We start from the raw sequence: 20064 nt of genomic DNA, 5'->3' as shown, positions 1-20064 counted from the left end.
CCAATTTAGGAGATGGAACACAACACTCCAGATTTCATCCTCCTACACTACCAATTGCGAAAAGCATCCAATCAAACTCCAACAAAACTCTTCGAAAACATAATCCAACAAACACAACAAAAACATCCATAACTCAAACTCCAACTGCTGGGGTTTGGTGCCCCTTGCACAGCGGAAGACATGCATTCACAAATAAATCATACATATGGATCTATTTGACCGATTATGGGATTAATTGATTCACATGTAAAATATTGAATTGCATACAAGAACGCACAAAAATCATGCTTAAGGAATTAAAATCCTAATTCATGATATTCTACGGTTTAGGATTACCGATCTGATTCTCCAAAGAATCGACGATTGCTTGCGCCTTCTCCACGTGATGTTCTTCGTACTCAACCACGAATCTTCTAATCTGTATCCCGAACTCAGATAATGACCTTTGGGTGGGCAAAGCTTGTCATAATTGAAAAAGGCTTGACTAGAAAGAAGACAGAATATCAGTTTTCTCAAAAACCGATTTTTCGTCCACTCCCACTGGGGAGCACGAAAATTAAGAGTAAAATCACCACCTTTTTGTCTTCTATTTAGTCTCCTTTATATAGAGTTATGATGGGCCAGATTAGGGATCCATGGAGGTTGGACTTGGGCCAAACCTGTTGGACTTTTACTAATTAAATTGAGCCCCAATTTAATACAAGTCCAATAGAATATTATTATCATCCACTATAGAATAATAATATTGACTGCCCGTCCAATCCCAAATTACGAGTAATCTGGGCTTTACCTCTTTAATTTATTATTTCCCGTGTTTAAGATATAAATATCCATTAATTAATTTAAGTCTGCTATTTGACTTTAATTAATTAATATCTTTTTCCAAGAGTTGTCTAGTTCAAAATCTTTATTTATTATTCTGGAATAAATTCCAACCGGCCGGGTTTCTGAATAATAAAACCTTTTTCGAACACCTCTTGAGGATATTATCAAACTGGACTCACCCAGCACACGATTCATTGCAATAACAATACTAGCACCTCTAGACATTGATCACCACTACCCAAGATACCAGGATTCTTGGATTGCGAAAAATCCGCACCATTTGATAAATCAAAGTAGTGCATAATCAATATCGTATGCTCAATGTTATGTCAACAATGATTAAGAAATAACAATCACCGAGACCTCGTCTTTCAGTAAATAGCAAGAAAGACTTATCTCAACTGTTAGATCCTTCAGTGCTATACCACACCAGTGTCGTTTATTTCCTAAGGTAAGGAAACATGCAGACTGACACTGCAACCTTTCACGATAGGTAGCCAAAGCCTATCTAGGTTGTGAAATTCTATTTCTCTTCTACAAAGGACCGACTGAGTCACCTTCTGTGAACGTCGTTCACGACCAGTCTACTATGCAGAAGAATTAGACTTATTTGCTTCTTATACATTAAAATGTTTGAGAAACATCTTATAAATGCATAAGCAAACACCAATGCGATAAAATTATTTCTTCTCGCCTTGGGTTAAAAGTGGATTGTAGAGTTTATTGTATACAAGCAATTCTATCCGTGCAACATGCTCGAAATATGCTTTTCAGTATACCAATCCTAACAATCTCCCACTTATACTCAAAATCATGCTTTCGAGTATACCCACTGCCAAAACTCTCCCACTTATACTCTAAGCAGGTCTCGAACCATGATACATCGAACTACCATACTTTTCACCTCATGTGTAAATCATGTTACCATATAGGCATTTTGTGAAAAGTTCTGCCAGGTTGTTCTCTGATGATATTTTGGAAACCATAACGTCTTGCTGCGCACTTAATCCTTAATTAATTTCATACTTCATCTCTATGTGATTGCTTAGGTTTATCAGATCGTGTTTCCCTCGAGTTAGACATATGACTAGAGTAATTATAACAAAATATAATACTCATACACATACTCGGAATCACGGTCAAAGCTATTAGGAAATTACTGAGATGAACAACTACCTTAGTAGTTTCCGATGAAACCACACTTGTAATTTTCATGATAGAGTCTATGATTTGATCAACACTCCTTCATGTCTCAGTATTCAACTCCTAAAGTGAACACATAGTCAGAGGATGACTCGATCACCGATCAATTATAAAATCGAGTCGATGTAACCTAAAGGACATAACATGGATATCTGGTAAACTAGAGCATACCGTTTAGTCTTCTTCAAGTACTATAGTATATTCTTTACTCAATCCAATGTCCTTGGCCATGGTTAAAATGATATCATGCTTCTATGCCAACGACAAAACTAATATCTAACTTAATACACATCATAGCATACATGAGACTTCCGATTATGGAACTTGTCTCATTCTTCTTGATCTCATTCAATGTCGAAAAAACACTTGACTAGAGACAAAATAATTCCGTCTAGAAAAAGAAAAACCTTTTCTTGGAATTTTCAATGCTAAAGTGTCTAAGTATTGTGTAGATGTAGGATTCTTTAAGAAAACATACATTCTTTTTCTAGCAATCTAATGACATAGATGCTTAGAATGTAACTAGATTATCTTAAATCCATCATCCTTAAACTGGGTAGACGACCAGTTTGCTACGCTAGATAACCCTCTTAGTTGTTTATCAACTTTTATAGATGTTATCATCGTAGAGTACCAAGAATACCAAATATAGTGCACTTTCAACTTTCTTGCCCTGTATTACATAACCATTAAGATGTTCCATGCAGATGATCTCCTCAAGACTTCTACTCAAAGAAACATGTCTTGACAATCATAGTACATACATCCTAATTTATGTAGGCTACAATAGACAATATACAGATCGACTTAGGCAAAAATAGCAGACGAGAATATAATTCTCTCTGGGTATAACCCTTTGCCATTATTCTAGCCTTTTCAGATCCATGCTTACACTTGCAGGTCCACTAGCTCCCACTGACTGAAATAGTCTATGGGTAGTATCGCAAGTCTTGCAAACATTCTTGTCTATTTAAGATTGTTATTCAGAATCTATCATCTTATCAAGAATGATTATCTGAATAAGTCATTGCGTCCTTGTAGTTACAGGGATTATGTTCAAGTTGATCTAAGACTGAGTCTTAAGACTCTTCTAGACCCATGAACTTATTATGTTCGCAAAGGACGCTCCCACTACGACACGACTCTTACAATCTTATGTACAAACGTTGATTTTCTTAGTGCATAAGTTTCTAATGGTATGACTTCTTGGTTAAGATGGAAAATATATATTCTCATTATCTTGAGAATTATCATGCTTGTTAGGCTTGTAATTCTTCACATAATCTTCATGAAAGAATCTAGTATTCGTGTAAACAAACACTTATCTTGCGTGGAAGATTATAGAACTTGTACCTTTTTTATCATTTGGGACAACCTTAAAACATACCTCAGTACACAACTCCAATTACTTGGATACCTTTTCCAAAACATGTCTTAGAATAACTCCACACCTTGAGATGTGCTGGACTAAACTTACCTCTAGTCCACAACTCGTGTGTTGTAGAAGGTAGTGATGTTATGGTAGTTTCTTTAAGGTATAACCCGTTGTTTCCAACGTATATCCCATCAATGATAAGGTGTTATTGAGTAAAATTGTTCACTTATCGAACTTGCCTTCGAAAGACTTTGATATCTTCTTATATGACTATCCCATTCTTTAGAAGAATGCTTGGAGTAGTCAACTAGGATTTAGCTCCCACTACTGATCTTAACTCATTGCTCATCTCCTATGGTATAAACCATTAAGACTTGCTAGTCTTTCTATGTTGCATCTCTATAAGTATTCTGAATCCCTTGAACCACCAAAGGATTCTAACTTTTAGTGCATCAACCAGACTTTCTTGACCTTCAAGCTATTTAACAAGCAAATTGTTAAAATCTCGATAGTCACTTGAGTTAGACAAAATCAGTTTGAACAATTACTAAGTACTTTCTTGGCCTTAAGTTTAAGTACCATAAATACTTTATCGTTCATTGTTTAAGAGGTTAAACTGTGGTGTTAAACTCAATCTTTTTGCAATTATATTGTTTAGATACTATGATGTATAATTTGTTTTTCTATGGTACTATGATAGATATTCGATCCACATTTCTCAATAATGCAAGCATTATCAAATGACACCGAACATCATTTAATCATTAACAAGTTTAGAAACTGAAACTGAATTATTTCCAAACTAAACTGTACCAATAAAACAAAGTCTTATACATCAAAACAAAACAATAAAGTGAGCATGAAAAAATAGCTCCCACTGCAACAACTGTCCAACTGGATCTAGATCTCTCTTTTAGAAATTGCATTGTTATCTAAGTCATTGTCCTTCTGTAGAAGAGGTCAATCCGACTCACAATGCATCTTCTCTTTTGCCTTTTCACCTAATTTTTCATGCCTTTATAGCTTTCATTGATGACAATTCAGCTCTTCCCTCTTTCCATTGCTAGTCTTCTGTTCGATTGAACTAAGACATAGGAAAGATGCAGCCTTAATGAATTCGTCAACTATCATGTTATCTTCCTCCAATAGTAATTAAGCGAATATAATGCTTAAGGTTTCCAACTTTTCAGTAACAACCTTCATATAATCACTTCCTATTACATTTGGCGATGAACTGAGTGTAGAAACTATTTGAGTAACTGAATCAGAAGATTCATCAAAACTTTCTATCTCTTTTTGATGTTCCAATAGAATCTGGACAACGTCCTCATTGGATATTGCATTATCATCGGTATAAACCAAGACTTGTCTCACTACTTAAAAGAAAGTAGCTTGACCTTCTTCCTCAAAGAACTTATCGAGTACGTGCATAAAATGCATTCTCAAACTTTCTTTGTGGAATTTTGTCGAGGAAATAGAGGACATGAATTGGTGAGTACAAACTTTAAGTTTTCAGCAATGAGAATCTTATCCATTTAATATTTCCAGTCTACATAATTTTGGCCTTCGAGTTTGATTTCTTTAAGGTTCGCAGACATTATTAAGAATTTGGCTGAGAAGAAATAAAACTATTTATCACATACTATACTTAATACATAATCGCAAACAACCACAAAACAATTTATGTATCTCGCAACCGTGAAAACCAAAATAAGTACGCCTCTAGGGAGGTCATACAAATTCGGATTCCAACAATTTCCTGGTCACAATACCGACGGATAGTCCAGAGACCACTAAGGTGGCATGGCCGCCAAGTATTGCCTAAGCTTTAACCATAAATATTAGCATCTAGAAATTTCGTTTCTGTTTTGATACTCCTTCTAGGGAAGGTCGCACGCCACTAACAAAATTCCATAGCTATCTTATAAATATGTTTAAACACATGAACTTGCAATTTCGTAGGATTATGGCTCCCACTAGGGTGGGTCGCGATAATATTAGAAACTCGCTTCTAGTTTAAACAATTTACTATTAAGAAGTCCAATCTTATGAACTTGCTATTTCGTAGGATTATTGCTCCCACTAAGGTGAGTCGCGATAATATTAGAAACTGCTTCATATATAGACCAATTTATGGAGACCATATACAACACACTGTTGTAATTATCGTTTAGTCATTTTAAACATGGTTTTTGCATAATTATCACATAAGCAGAAAGGGCAGATAATCCACTTAAACCAGATTAACACCAAATAAACAGATAAATCTATTTACTTCATGGTAATTAATCACACTGGATAATTATTGAAATTATTTAATAAATCTAGGGAGATTTAAATAAATAATTAATTCCTTATCTTATCCAAAATATGAATTTCGGATTTGATAAATTTATCTTGGATAATGACTATCCAAATTAATTTAGGATTTATCTAGATAGAGTTGAATCTATCTAAATCCTTTTTGGGATTATTCTAGATTTTATAAAAAATAAAATCAAATCCTTAAATTCAATATAAAACTGATCTTGGATTATCATTATCTAAATCATACTAGGATATTTCAGGATAGAAACAAATTTATCCAAATCCATAAGATGAAGATAAAATCCAATCACTCTAAGATTTAAGAAAATCTTAGATTATTTGAATAAGAAACTAGAATATATCATACTATCTATTAGGATTTATTCTAGATAAAATTAACTTTATCAAAATCCAATTAGATAAGGATTATCATGTATTATCTTAATCTAAATTTATCTAGGATATTTTCTAAATAGAAATAAATCTATTTATATCCATAAAATTAGGATAACTAGAATTAATATCAATTAATTCAACTAGGATTTAACTAGATAGAACTAAATCCATCTTAAATCCAAAAGATAATTACAATACTGGATTAACAATTATCTAAATCTTTTAAGATATATTCTAGATAGATATAAATCTATCAATATCTATAAGTTATAGATGCATTTAATTATCTAAATCTACTAGGATATTTTCTAAATAGAATTAATTCTATAAATATCCACAAGATAAAGATAAACATAAATTTTAATTATCCAAATCTACTAAGATAAATTCTAGATAGATATAGATCTATCAATATCTACAAGATATGGATAAACTTAATTAATATTTATCTTAGTCAATCAAGGATTCAACAAGATAGAATAAAATCTATCTAAATCCATATGACAGAAATAAATTTAATTATTCATCCAAATTTATCTATGATTTCTCTAGATATAATTAAATATATCTAAATCCATAAAATAAGGATAAAATCCAAATTAATCCATAATTTAATTAAAAATTAAATTTTAGATAATCCAATTAAAGATATATTAAAATCTTAATCTAAATCATATCTTGAATTGTTTTCCAAATTGAATCCTAGGATTTGGAAATCCTAACCAATTTGGAATGCTGCCTTGCTACACGAGCCTAGGCTATGCGACGTCGCCTCTGCTGCACGGATGCCACCATCGAGGCCATTACTTTTCAAGCACTCCAGCCTCATCCGATGCGTGTGCTGCTCCGACCAGCGTGACTCCGATGTTGCGTAACGTTTTATGGCAGATCCATGACGAATAGTGATACATGTTTGAATCACATACATACATGGACAATGATTAATCATATCTTACGTCAATGTAATGATTACCAACAAAGAATATTTGTTAATTAAAACATAATATATACACGTAATGATTAAAAACGTAATTGGAAGTATTGGTTTCCAAGTTATTCTTGTCACACATAAAAACGCAAACAAATAATTACCCAACGTAATTAACACGGCGCTTATTATTTGGGAATCGGTCAAAAACCCTAGCCTGGCAAATTGGCGTCAGCCGCTCAAAACCTTCTTCGTGTTCTTCGCATTTATCAATATCAAAACGATGTAAATAACAACACAACGAAGAAACTCATACATTCAACCAATTCCAATAACATGAAATTAATCCACATAATCAGAGCAAAAAATTGGCTCTGATACCAATTGCTAGGGTTTGGTGCCCCTTGCACAACGGAAGACATGCATTCACAAATAAATCATACATATGGATCTATTTGACCGATTATTGGATTAATTGATTCACATGTAAAATATTGAATTGCATACAAGAACGCACAAAAATCATGCTTAAGGAATTAAAATCCTAATTCATGATATTCTACGGTTTAGGATTACCGATCTGATTCTCCAAAGAATCAACGATTGCTTGCGCCTTCTCCACGTGATGTTCTTCGTACTCAACCACGAATCTTCTAATCTGTATCCCGAACTCAGATAATGACCTTTGGGTGGGCAAAGCTTGTCATAATTGAAAAAGGCTTGACTAGAAAGAAGACAGAATATCAGTTTTCTCAAAAACCGATTTTTCGTCCACTCCCACTGGGGAGCACGAAAATTAAGAGTAAAATCACCACCTTTTTGTCTTCTATTTAGTCTCCTTTATATAGAGTTATGATGGGCCAGATTAGGGATCCATGGAGGTTGGACTTGGGCCAAACCTGTTGGACTTTTACTAATTAAATTGAGCCCCAATTTAATACAAGTCCAATAGAATATTATTATCATCCACTATAGAATAATAATATTGACTGCCCGTCCAATCCCAAATTACGAGTAATCTGGGCTTTACCTCTTTAATTTATTATTTCCCGTGTTTAAGATATAAATATCCATTAATTAATTTAAGTCTGCTATTTGACTTTAATTAATTAATATCTTTTTCCAAGAGTTGTCTAGTTCAAAATCTTTATTTATTATTCTGGAATAAATTCCAACCGGCCGGGTTTCTGAATAATAAAACCTTTTTCGAACACCTCTTGAGGATATTATCAAACTGGACTCACCCAGCACACGATTCATTGCAATAACAATACTAGCACCTCTAGACATTGATCACCACTACCCAAGATACCAGGATTCTTGGATTGCGAAAAATCCGCACCATTTGATAAATCAAAGTAGTGCATAATCAATATCGTATGCTCAATGTTATGTCAACAATGATTAAGAAATAACAATCACCGAGACCTCGTCTTTCAGTAAATAGCAAGAAAGACTTATCTCAACTGTTAGATCCTTCAGTGCTATACCACACCAGTGTCGTTTATTTCCTAAGGTAAGGAAACATGCAGACTGACACTGCAACCTTTCACGATAGGTAGCCAAAGCCTATCTAGGTTGTGAAATTCTATTTCTCTTCTACAAAGGACCGACTGAGTCACCTTCTGTGAACGTCGTTCACGACCAGTCTACTATGCAGAAGAATTAGACTTATTTGCTTCTTATACATTTAAATGTTTGAGAAACATCTTATAAATGCATAAGCAAACACCAATGCGATAAAATTATTTCTTCTCGCCTTGGGTTAAAAGTGGATTGTAGAGTTTATTGTATACAAGCAATTCTATCCGTGCAACATGCTCGAAATATGCTTTTCAGTATACCAATCCTAACAATAACTTCCAACGGATTTAGCTCATAACAACCGTAACACAAGCAAAAGAAAACAATGAACTACTTCATCATATTAGGCAAGAATTAAAAGATTAAGAACCAGCTTCACAAACACGAAGTTCTAAAACTAGCAAATGTTTCAAAACGGAATTGTATGAGACAGAAATTTAAATGATAGTTTCTTCGCCCACGCAGGACGGTGTTGCACAACTTAGACTGAAATTAAACCACCACCATCGCCAGACAATAAAATCCCTCCGCCAAGTGTGTAGAACGGAATCTAAAGGAATGGAGAGTATGTGAGCTCCCGAGACTCAACCCCCAGGAGAGAGCTGATGATAAGCGCTGCCACATTCTTCCTTCCCTTCCCTATTTATAGGGAGGCTTGAGGCTCTGATCCCTAGGGCAATATTCCGTGCAAAAGGTCGGTTGTGCCCTTTGCATGAGGATCTTTGGGAATATACTCTATATCCTTTTGGTTGCTCTCGCTAGAGATGCCCACCGGTTCCGGTTCTGAACCTGAACCGTGTCAATTTTCTTGAACCAGAACCGTCGCATTTGGAACCGCGGTTCAGTTCCGGTTCAAGATTTTTTGAATCGGAACCGTCACCGAACAGCCAGTTCCGGACGGTTCGGAACCACCGGTTAACCGACGGTTTCACGGTTCAGGTGCGGTAACCGAGGTGTCAGCGGGGGCAGCTTTTTCAAGAGGTTTTGTCGGCCGGTTCTTGTGGTTTTTGGACCAAAAACCGCTGGTAAACCGCGATAACCGGTGGTTAATCGTGAATTCAGCAATTTTCGGTGGCAGTGCGGAACACGAGGCTGACACGTTGCAGGTTTTGCAGCTGGTTTGTTGACCAAACCAGCGGTTTTACACCAAAACCGCCGGTTTGGTCCGAAATTCAATTTTTTTAAATTCTGATTTTGAATTCAAATTCATCAATTTTCCCCCAATTTTTATCTATAAATACCCCATTCTATCCTCACTTACATTCACCTCATTCTTGTGTTAACAAGAGTTTCTCTCTTCAATCTCCCAATTATCTCTCTTTGTCTCTCATTTCTCATTTGTACTATTGTGCTTACATTTGAATTATTCAAGTGCTACTCTTATTACGCATTGTTATACACTTATACTTATTCACGTAGTTCTATAAGTTATCTTTCTCAATTGCTAAAACAAAAAAAATATTATTCCATATTTCTAGTTTTCTACTATATAATTTGTTACTATCAAGAAGTCTTCATCCCGAGAAGGTCGTGTTGATAAGGGAAAGGGAAAGTCCAAGAGGCCAAGTCGAAGATCCGTTATTGATGAGATTTCTCAAAGGAACATGGATGAGTGGCATGTTAATAATTATTATCTACTAATATAATTAATTATGAGATACATTATATTATTGTTCATAATTCTATTGGATATTTACAATACAAATATTATTTTGTAGATTCGAGAAGAGCAAGATATGGCCAATGCTATTGCTCTCTCTCGCTCTCAATCCCAAGGCGATGCTTATGTTGGTACCGGTAGTGGTTCTCAACAAATTCCAACCCCTGTGAATCTTGATGACGACGATGATGATGATGACGAGGAGGAGGGGGAGGAGGAAGAGGCGGAAGAGGTTCAAGATATGCCACCCCCACCACCACCAAGGAGTCATCGTGGTCGTGGACACCCTCCTCAACCTCCTAAACCAATTGAAAGGTCTTTAACCTCAAACATCATGGTGAAAAATTTCAAGAAGGTACAAGATAGTACCGATCCAGACACTTATAATGTGTATTGCAACTATTGCGAAAACGTATACACATTCCGAAAGGGTGGAGGATATGAACATTTACCGTCACATGGAGAAAGCGCATCCGATCGAGTTTGGTATCGCTCCAACCCAAACTCAACTTAACTTTCAACATGGAGTCGGGACCGGGAATGGGACGGGTTCATCCCAAACATCAGGTATGTGTAGCAATACTCTTTTAAAATATGATCACAAAAATGCTCTTAATGTGATGTCTAGATTTGCCGTGATGAAACATTTTCCGTTCAATGCTTTTGATAACGATGCGTTTGAGTTGAGTATGCGACAAGTTTATAATGTCGCTGCAAGAAAATTGAGTCGAACTTCTATGACTCGAGCTGTTGTTAGACAATGCATGGAAAAGAAGGATCAATTAGGTACGTTTATTGTTAACTTGGGTCATAAAGTTTCTATTTGTTCTGATGTGTGGACTGGTTGTTTTTGCAAAAATTCGTATATGGGTATCACTGTGCATTTCGTTGATCACAGTTGGACTTTAAACAAACGTTTGATTGCATTTCGGGAATTTCCCGCACCATACACTGCACAAGCAATTGCTCAATTGATCATTCAAGTTTTGAATAAATTTCAATTGATCAATAAAATTTTATCCGTTGGTTTTGATAATGCAAGCGCTAACACTACCAGAATAGATGAACTCATCAGTGCATGTTCTCCTGTTATTGATGGCAAATATTTTCATGTGCGATGTATTGCCCATATTTTGAATTTGTGTGTTCAAGATGCGATCGATTTGTGGCAAAAGTATGTTGATCCTATTAGAACTGCTGTTAAGTTGATTCATAACAAAGCTCCAATTGGTAGAACTTGGAAGAAATATTGTCATAGCAAGCAGTGCAGGTACACCAATTTTCGTTTGGATGTTTCAACTCGTTGGAACTCGACGTACGATATGTTGGAGTCGACCTTGAACCACATTGAATATTTATGTGATTTTTTTTAGAACTTGCCCGCATGTTCCTTATGATTTGCTTTTGATACCCTCTTGTTGGGACCACAACATGGATTTGTTTCGATTATTCCAAGCTTTCAAAAATGCCACTGTTGAGTTATCTGGTGTTTATTATCCTACTTATGTGCGCGTTTTGGAGCATTGCATGTATGTGGCAATTGGTTTTATGACATGTGTGAAAAATACTCAATTCATAGAGTTGAAGGCTATTTTGTTTTATATGGTTGAAAAATGGTTAAAATATTTTGACCGTATTCCAAATGTGTTTTTGATTGCAAAATGCTTGGATCCAAAGTGGAAGTTGCATGGTGTTCTTAAAATTTTAGACATGTACTATGGTTGTTTGCACGATTTGGATTTTTCTCTACTTCGCGAAATGGGCTTGACAAGAGGAGAATGCTTCTAACTAAGTCTTCCGAATGTTGATGAAATCAAACTAAGGTTAGATAGTGCACTTCGTGCTCTCTACACGGAATATGAAATGCGGTATAACACCGCTCACCAGGTACGTGCTCCTCCTAGTCCTTCTACATTTGATTTTGGTGGCGGGAACTATAGCAATGTCATGATGGATCCAGACGTAGTATCACAATTGCAAGATATATATGGTATTACAACCAATAGGTCTAGAGCTACTAGTGAGTTAGATATATATTTGGAATCGCGCTATATTTTTCAAGATGCATGTCTTCCTACTCAACAAATTGACGTCCTTAATTGGTGGGGAACACATGACAAAGAGTTTCCGATACTCTCGATAATGGCTAAGGAGATTTTTGCCGTTCCCGTTTCCATCGTCGCCGTTGAGCAAGCTTTTAGTGTCGGCGGTTGTGTCCTAGACGACAAAAGGAGCAATCTCTCCACCAAAAACATGGAAGCCACTATGTTACTTGATGATTGCGCAAAGGCGGACATGAGAGCACAAGAGTCGGATTTCGACTTCCGTGTAGAGAGTGATGGTGAAGACTTTTCCACGGATGGCGATGACGAGGTTGGAAGCTAGAGCGCTCAACAATATCAATGACGGGGGGGACGGTGAATGGCGAGCACGGCCGGCCTAAAAGGTATGCAAGACTACGTGGGCTTTGATTCCTCAATAAAATTGTGGATACATAGGCAACTCAACTTAAATTTGAAAAGTTTAACTTCGAAAGTTTAAGTTGAGCTCAAGCCCTTTTCAATTTTTTTCCTTTTCCCCCCCATTTCATATTTTTTTATTTACGTTCTAACGACACTTGTAAATTATATTACATTATTGTATGTTGTATACTTGTAAGTTGTATATGTAATTATGTATTGTACATTGTAATGTATCGTTGTCCGTTACAACTCAAATTCAATAAAATTGATATCATTTTCACCTTATTCGTCTTATTTCAATTTAAATCATCCATTGTCTTGTTCCAATTTATTGTATAAGTCCAAATTTCAAATTACATAGAAGAAAAAAAAATAAACAGAACCGTGAAAACCGCTGGTTTTCGAACTGGAACCATGAAATAGCCTCACGGTCCTTTTCCGGTTCCGTCTTCCTACAAACCGGAACAGATGCATGAATTCCTCCTGGCTCCTAGTCAAAATCACACGTTAGTCTCCAAAAAATACAGAATTCCTCCCCATAACAGATGCATGAAACGAGCCTTATCAAAACACTATGTAGATTTAGACAAACTAAGAGGGATTTCTAGAAACAAATACATGAATACAGATAAATCACAAAATAAATAATTAAAAGTTCAAATCTCACAAGGTATGGACATAATACAAGGCAAACAAGTAATTCACTAATTATGCACCTTTATACCAAATTTTTCAATTCAATGCATAAGTTAAACTCAATAAAATATGGAAGGACTTTTTTTATCATAGGCACCTCGGTCAGATGTCCCTAAGCAAGTGTTTTTCTATGTTCTCTATATTAATCATTTGAAAATTCATTATTTTCGAGTTTACTATAACAAAAACAACTAAAAACAATTAAAACTCATAGTTTCATGGTCCACCACTTCATCCCCACAAACTTTTTAAAAATACATTAAGAATAAGTTTTAAAAGGCGGTAGGTACATTGGATACTATGAAAGCAATAAAGATACCTTGAGACGTCGACACGAAAGGCACTGTTGAGCAGCCTTGGCATGGGTAGTGCAATGTCGGCGGACATTTGATTCTTATTCAGTGGGTCATTGTGGATTGCAATGACTGCTTCCAGTATATGCAATGGCTCAAAAACAAAATATAAAATTTAAAGCAAACAAACTAAAACAATAAAGTAAGAAAAATAAAAATATCAATGTTGGGTTGTCTCCAAACAAACACTTATTTAACATCTTTAACATGATGTTCTTAATAATACTTCACTCCATCTCAGATGGAGGGAGGTGGCGGAAAATAGAGTGTTGAGGTTTTCCATAATATATGCCAAATCGACACTCAGCGTTTGGTCTTCCTAAAATTGATGCTCGACCTTCACCGTCTATCCCAATTTTTGGACATCATATTCATCTCAATTTTATGGTGGGTAGCGGAACTCATTGGCAGCTTGCTCTTTTAGCCTCCTCCTCTCCTCTTTTATGCATATTAATTAATTAATTAATATTCTAAAAAAAATATATGCTATAGCCACAATCAATTAATATACTATCAAAATGATACTTATAGTATTTGATTTCACAAAAAATCTGATAAAGAATGACCATAATTTAAACTTTGTTATATATTCTTTAAATAATTTCAATTTTTAATATTTTTGATGGCATATTCAAATAAAACAATTTGAAACAAGAATATAAAACATTAAAGGTGAGGAACACTTTATTTTTATATACATTGAAAAATAAATTATATTTGAAAAAAAACTTCAATAAAAGAAATATAGGCCAAAAATATTGAGGAAAGTTTCCCAGTTTCGAATCTTTAGTGGCACGTTTAAATTTAATTTCATTTATTCATAAAAAAATTTAGTTATTATTTATTAAATTAAATATAAAACACAAAAATATTTGGTAAGTGGGATTTTCTTATAAAACTAGTTTTACCACCCGTGCTATGCACGGGCCATAAAACTTGTAAAAAATTCTAAGATAAATGAACTTAAGAAAAAGTAGATGATAAATATTGTATAATTATGCTTGCAGACAGAGAATTCACGTTTGTAAAAAAACACATTGTAAATATCAAGACAAATAAATAAGTGTCTATTTCCAATGAACAAATAATTTTTATGAATTTGAAACGCAGATATGAGGGGAATAAATAAAATATAATACAGAAAAAAGATGAGATAATGATACTTACCTCCCGTGCTATGCACGGGCCAAATGATTTTCAAAAAATAAAAAAATATATTTAAAACGAATTAAATCAAATAAAAAATATATAGAAAAAATGTAAAAATTACTGCAAATCATGAATATAAACTATTTAAATTTTGTATTCATTAGATTATAAAAATTTAAAAAACATACTTCTACATCTATCAGTCTATCAGTCCACTGTAACGAAAGGACATGAGGGAAAGAAATAGAAATAGAATATGATCTACAAACAAAAGATTAAGAAATACTAAATGCCAAAGTAAATAAATTAAATTATTTGAAAAAATAAATAGTTCATTATAAATTCGATCAACAAAACATCGAAATCAAACATCTTCTCAACAAAATAGTTACAAATATCCCTCTAACACCAGTAATTCATACATTTTGAAAGACTTCTTTGTAAACAACATGAAGAGTATAATCACTTCTACTATCATATTCATCCCCCACAAACTTAAATCTTCAAACCTTCACAACTTGTGACTCTAGATATAACAACATAAAGTTGTCCATGACTGAAGATCGTTTTTTTTAACTATTTATCCAACATGGGATAGAGATTGGCCTTAACTTTTGTTAATGGTCATTGCATATAACACAGCCAATGGAAATTGGCGTCGTTAGAATCTGAATGGTAGCCTTGGATCAGACGGTATCAATTACATTCGCGGAATCAAAACCTTATGACAAATATTATGCCTCCAAAGATTAGGTATCATTTATGTACGAAAGTGAAATATCAGGTACCATCTACTAGTCAACTCTTTAAAAAGAGAGACTTCGTCTTTTCCACCAACATTGAAACCCTCATCGGTCACACTCTCAACAGCTCACCAATCGAGCAAGAAATTAAAATCGAAGAACTACTCATTTTCAAGTCTGATTTCTAAAGAAAACACCCACCGACACAAAATTACATCGACAATATCGACGATTGAAGATTTAATCGAAAAATCTTCAACCACCGACTTCGAGTCGACTAACACAATTGTCCTCAAAAGTTTGGTGCTTCTGCAACTAAAGTCACAGATTGGTGTTCAAAAGGCGGAAACTTGCTACAAAATTTCTTGATCAACAAACAAAACCCTCAAAATCCATCCATCAGCCCCAAATCTGGCGACGGATCACAAACACGAATGGGAGACGAAGAAGAATCAAACGATTCTCATTCCAAGGTAAAAATAGAATTGCAAGTACATCGGTTAAAATTACCAAATAGTTCAAAGTCTCTGAATCATCTGTTAAGCAGAAACAATACAGGTTTAAATTGTTAAGATTTGCATGTCTAAATTATAAATTAGAATTGTGAAAATATGCATACACATAACTCAAAAATGTAAACATATTTGCAAATTCCAATCCAGAAGTGACCGAAAGCAAATGACCAAATTTCACAATTTTGACAGTTACGTGTTTTATCCTTGACAGTTACGTGTTTTACCATTTTTTGGTAGTGGACCCCATATTGCATGATTTTTTTACCAAATTGACCAATAAGATGGAAAATATTGTTCAAAAGAAATTGAAATTTTTATAATTCAAAATATTTTTCATATAACAAATAACGGGTGATGAACATGAATCTATACATAAAAAGTCACATTACTAACATAACTATGTTGAAATAAATTAGCAAATGAAAGCTCAAAAGTAATGGAAATTACATTTTATGGATACACAAAGTTTTAGTATAGAAATTCTATTTTACGATATACACATATTGTTTTTCACTTCTCTCTAACTAAGAATATGGACCCCATAATCCACTAACACTACTTCTCTCTTACTTTACTAATTTCGCATTAAAACCCATGTCATTCACAATGTGTCCTATTTTTCGTCGACGGAGGGAGTATTCAACAAAAATGGATAAAAAATACCTCTATTACGATTTAAAGTTGACGGAACAATATTCTCATTCACAACAAAAGAATGTTGTCCACTATCATGGACAACATCAAATGTAATAATAGGACTTTAAAGGCCTATAATAAAAATAATTATTAGTACAACCGAATTAAACAAAATGTAATAAAAAGTGTAATTGATTTAAAATTAAAAAACAAGAAAAATTATACTAAAAAAATAATCAGAACTAATATAAGAAACAAATTATAGACCTAGAATGAAAACTTAAAAAAAGGACTACAAAAATTAATATCCTGCCAAAAAATAAGAGAATTATAAAACAACCCAATATCGTTACATGAATGGCCCAATAACTCTTAAATAAAAGTACCAACACATAACACATTATCCCTACATGGCCCAAAAGTTCCTAAAAAAGAGGACCAAAACATTTTTCCAATTAAACATAACATTGCTGATCGGAAATGGCACATTGAGATGAACATATTGACATGATGAGCTAATTAAAATAATTACTGGAAGAGCACTAATTAAATTAACACACTTAGCAACCAGAGCATATTTTATAGAAAATATAAATACCATCTTCTTTCTCTCTGATATGAACCGCCGTCTGCCACCCCCACAAACCCTAGATCCAATGACACGATTTCGCCAGAGATCAACCTCACCGACCGAGATACTGACATCAACAGCGCAAAACTTCTATCCTTTAGCCTAACTATCGGCGTTCAAGAGTTATTCTTCTCTCTCGTTCCTAAAATCGGAGCTATCTGCTTGCCCCGATGAACAATGAAGCCACCGCAAAGCGTAGCCTCGGCGACTTAAGCACGCCGCAAAAACCTATGACATTCAACCGACGATGGAGAGATTCACAAACCCTAGCCTCAATCCACGCCGGTGAACTTGTAGTCGACAGACCGGTGAAGGAAGCGATTTCAGGTAAAATCGGAAAATAGTTCGCAAATTTGAACAAAATATCAACAAATCGTCGAAATTTATCAAGTTTCTAACTATTTCACTTATTATTTTACATGCACGGAGCAACAATGGACATCTACCGACGATTCAAGGTGTAGAGGACGAACATACGACGACTCAAAGATCGTCTCTAAGGCTACAACAGATCTGACATCAGATCACAACAGATTTAGAAAAAAAAACTGATTCAAGGTACATGTCTATAGGATTAAAAAATATCTATATAAGTAATCATATACTTGCAACACTTGAATTCTAAATGCTCTGCACGGATTTTCAAAATAAAATGTGACTAATGTAATACTCCACTAAATAGGTACTGAAATTTCTGAAAACAGTTGCTATGCATATTTCTCTAAGGGGTTTTTCATAAAATGATTTAAACATTTAAAGCTTCAAGATACCACCATAACCTTTGGATTTACTGCAAAAAAGTGGAATTATCCTGAGATTAGGTCTTACTGCAGGGATTAAGTGAATGCTAATATCTGTTCTCATATAGGTCTCAAATATGTTAAATATATGGGTATATGTAATTTGGAGGAAAACTTTGGCTCCAATGTATCTATCAGCTGACAAAAGATTTAGAAGTAAAAATTGCTTCAAGGTAACTGACTACATTAATTGAATTCTAAAGTTTGCACTTCAATATGATATCTTAATATTGATATAAGATTGATGGTCTTAGATTTATGTAACTTATGTGAAATATTATATATGTAGTTTATTGTAATTAGCTACATAGATTGGTAAAAAGAAAATAATACATTCGAATCGTGGAACAAACACCCTAAAATATAACCTATGATAAGAAAAAGAAAACAAAAATCAATCAGCAATTTAAGAATAAAGAGTGTAGATGAATAGTAGAATAGACAAACACAATTTTTTTGCTTGAAACAGTAGTGACAGATTGTAAATGCATACACAGATTGAACAAAAACATCAAACAAAGGTGGCATTGAAGGTTTCATTTGTTACTACACTACAGGGAAACAATGGCATATTCAAGGTTAGAATGCACATATCTTCAATGAGTGTATTTATTAATACAGGAACTTTCAAGATAATCTCAATCATTACTTGCAGGAACAAATTGGACCCATAGCATTAATGAGAGGCAGAAAGCATGATATATAACGCAATGGAGAAAAAAGGTTAGAAAACTACATTCATATTGTTGGTATTAGAACATGCATTTATATAGAAGAATAAATAGTGCCGATAATAAAAGAATAAAACAGAAGGCTTTGAGTGAGAAAAGATGAATTAGGAAGAAGAGAGCAAGTGAACTATTTTTGTTGCTTTAATCTGGAAAATCTTCGTTTGAGAGATGAGTGAGGGACTGCAGGAGTGAGTGGGCAAAAGTATTTAATATTTATAGTGCTCTGCTACTCAGCATGCTATCCTAGAAATCTGTGCATGTTCCCAAAAAAATCCTACTCAGCATGCTATCCTAGAAATCTGTGTATGTTCCAAAAAAATAGAATGATAAGAAATTTTCCAAATAACTAATTATTATGAGAATTATAAAATACATAAAACAATAATATATAGACCTAAAACTCTTTTAAAACCTGCATAAAAAATATAATACATTCTGTTTTAATATGAACATATATTAATATTACATAGAAATATTCTTATTAATTTGGCCCATATAAAGTTCAATTGAGTCCCATATCATTTCAGCATTAACTAACCTTTCTTTTATTATATATATATATATATATATATATATATATAGAGGGTAGTGATCAATGTATAACTAATCTTAAGTGTATAACTAGAGAACAAATCTCAGCCACACATCTTAATGGAACAAATATTATTTATTTTAATTATACAAAATAGGCCAAGGATATTTTTGGAAATTACATTATCAAAATTAAATCAAATTATGCAGCCTAGTTCAGCAACGAGCTGGAGAAGTGCGACAAGGCCAAGGCGGCCAGCTCCTCCGCCGACTTCCTCGGTGCCGTCTCCAAGTACGGCAAGCTCGACTCCACCCAGGGTGTCGGCAAGTACGTCGACCAAGCCGAGGGCTACCTCCGCCAGTACGGCGCCCCCGCTGAAGACAAACCCGCGGCCGAGACTGAAATTCCTTCGGGCGGCGACGTGAAGAAGCCGGAGGAGAGCGGCGAGGTTGGGGACTATGCGAAGAAGGCGGAGGAGCTACTCGGCGGAACCGGTGAGAAGAGCGGGGCGGAGGGTTTGTTGAAGGCTGCCGGCTAG

The 20064-nt window shown here is 34.5% G+C and overlaps 1 protein-coding gene across 1 annotated transcript; it reads left to right on the top strand.

Annotated features, from left to right (window-relative positions):
- Window positions 1-18388: 18388 nt before the first annotated feature.
- LOC121804072 (nodulin-related protein 1-like) lies at window positions 18389-20064 on the top strand. Its single transcript, XM_042203618.1, has 3 exons — window positions 18389-18436; window positions 18761-18841; window positions 19741-20064. The coding sequence occupies exons 1-3, from the start codon at window positions 18389-18391 to the stop codon at window positions 20062-20064; spliced, it is 453 nt and encodes a 150-aa protein (XP_042059552.1).

This window comes from Salvia splendens, chromosome 5, assembly GCF_004379255.2.
Source record: "Salvia splendens isolate huo1 chromosome 5, SspV2, whole genome shotgun sequence".
Lineage (NCBI taxonomy): Eukaryota > Viridiplantae > Streptophyta > Magnoliopsida > Lamiales > Lamiaceae > Salvia > Salvia splendens.
This window is presented reverse-complemented; position numbering and strand designations above follow the sequence as displayed.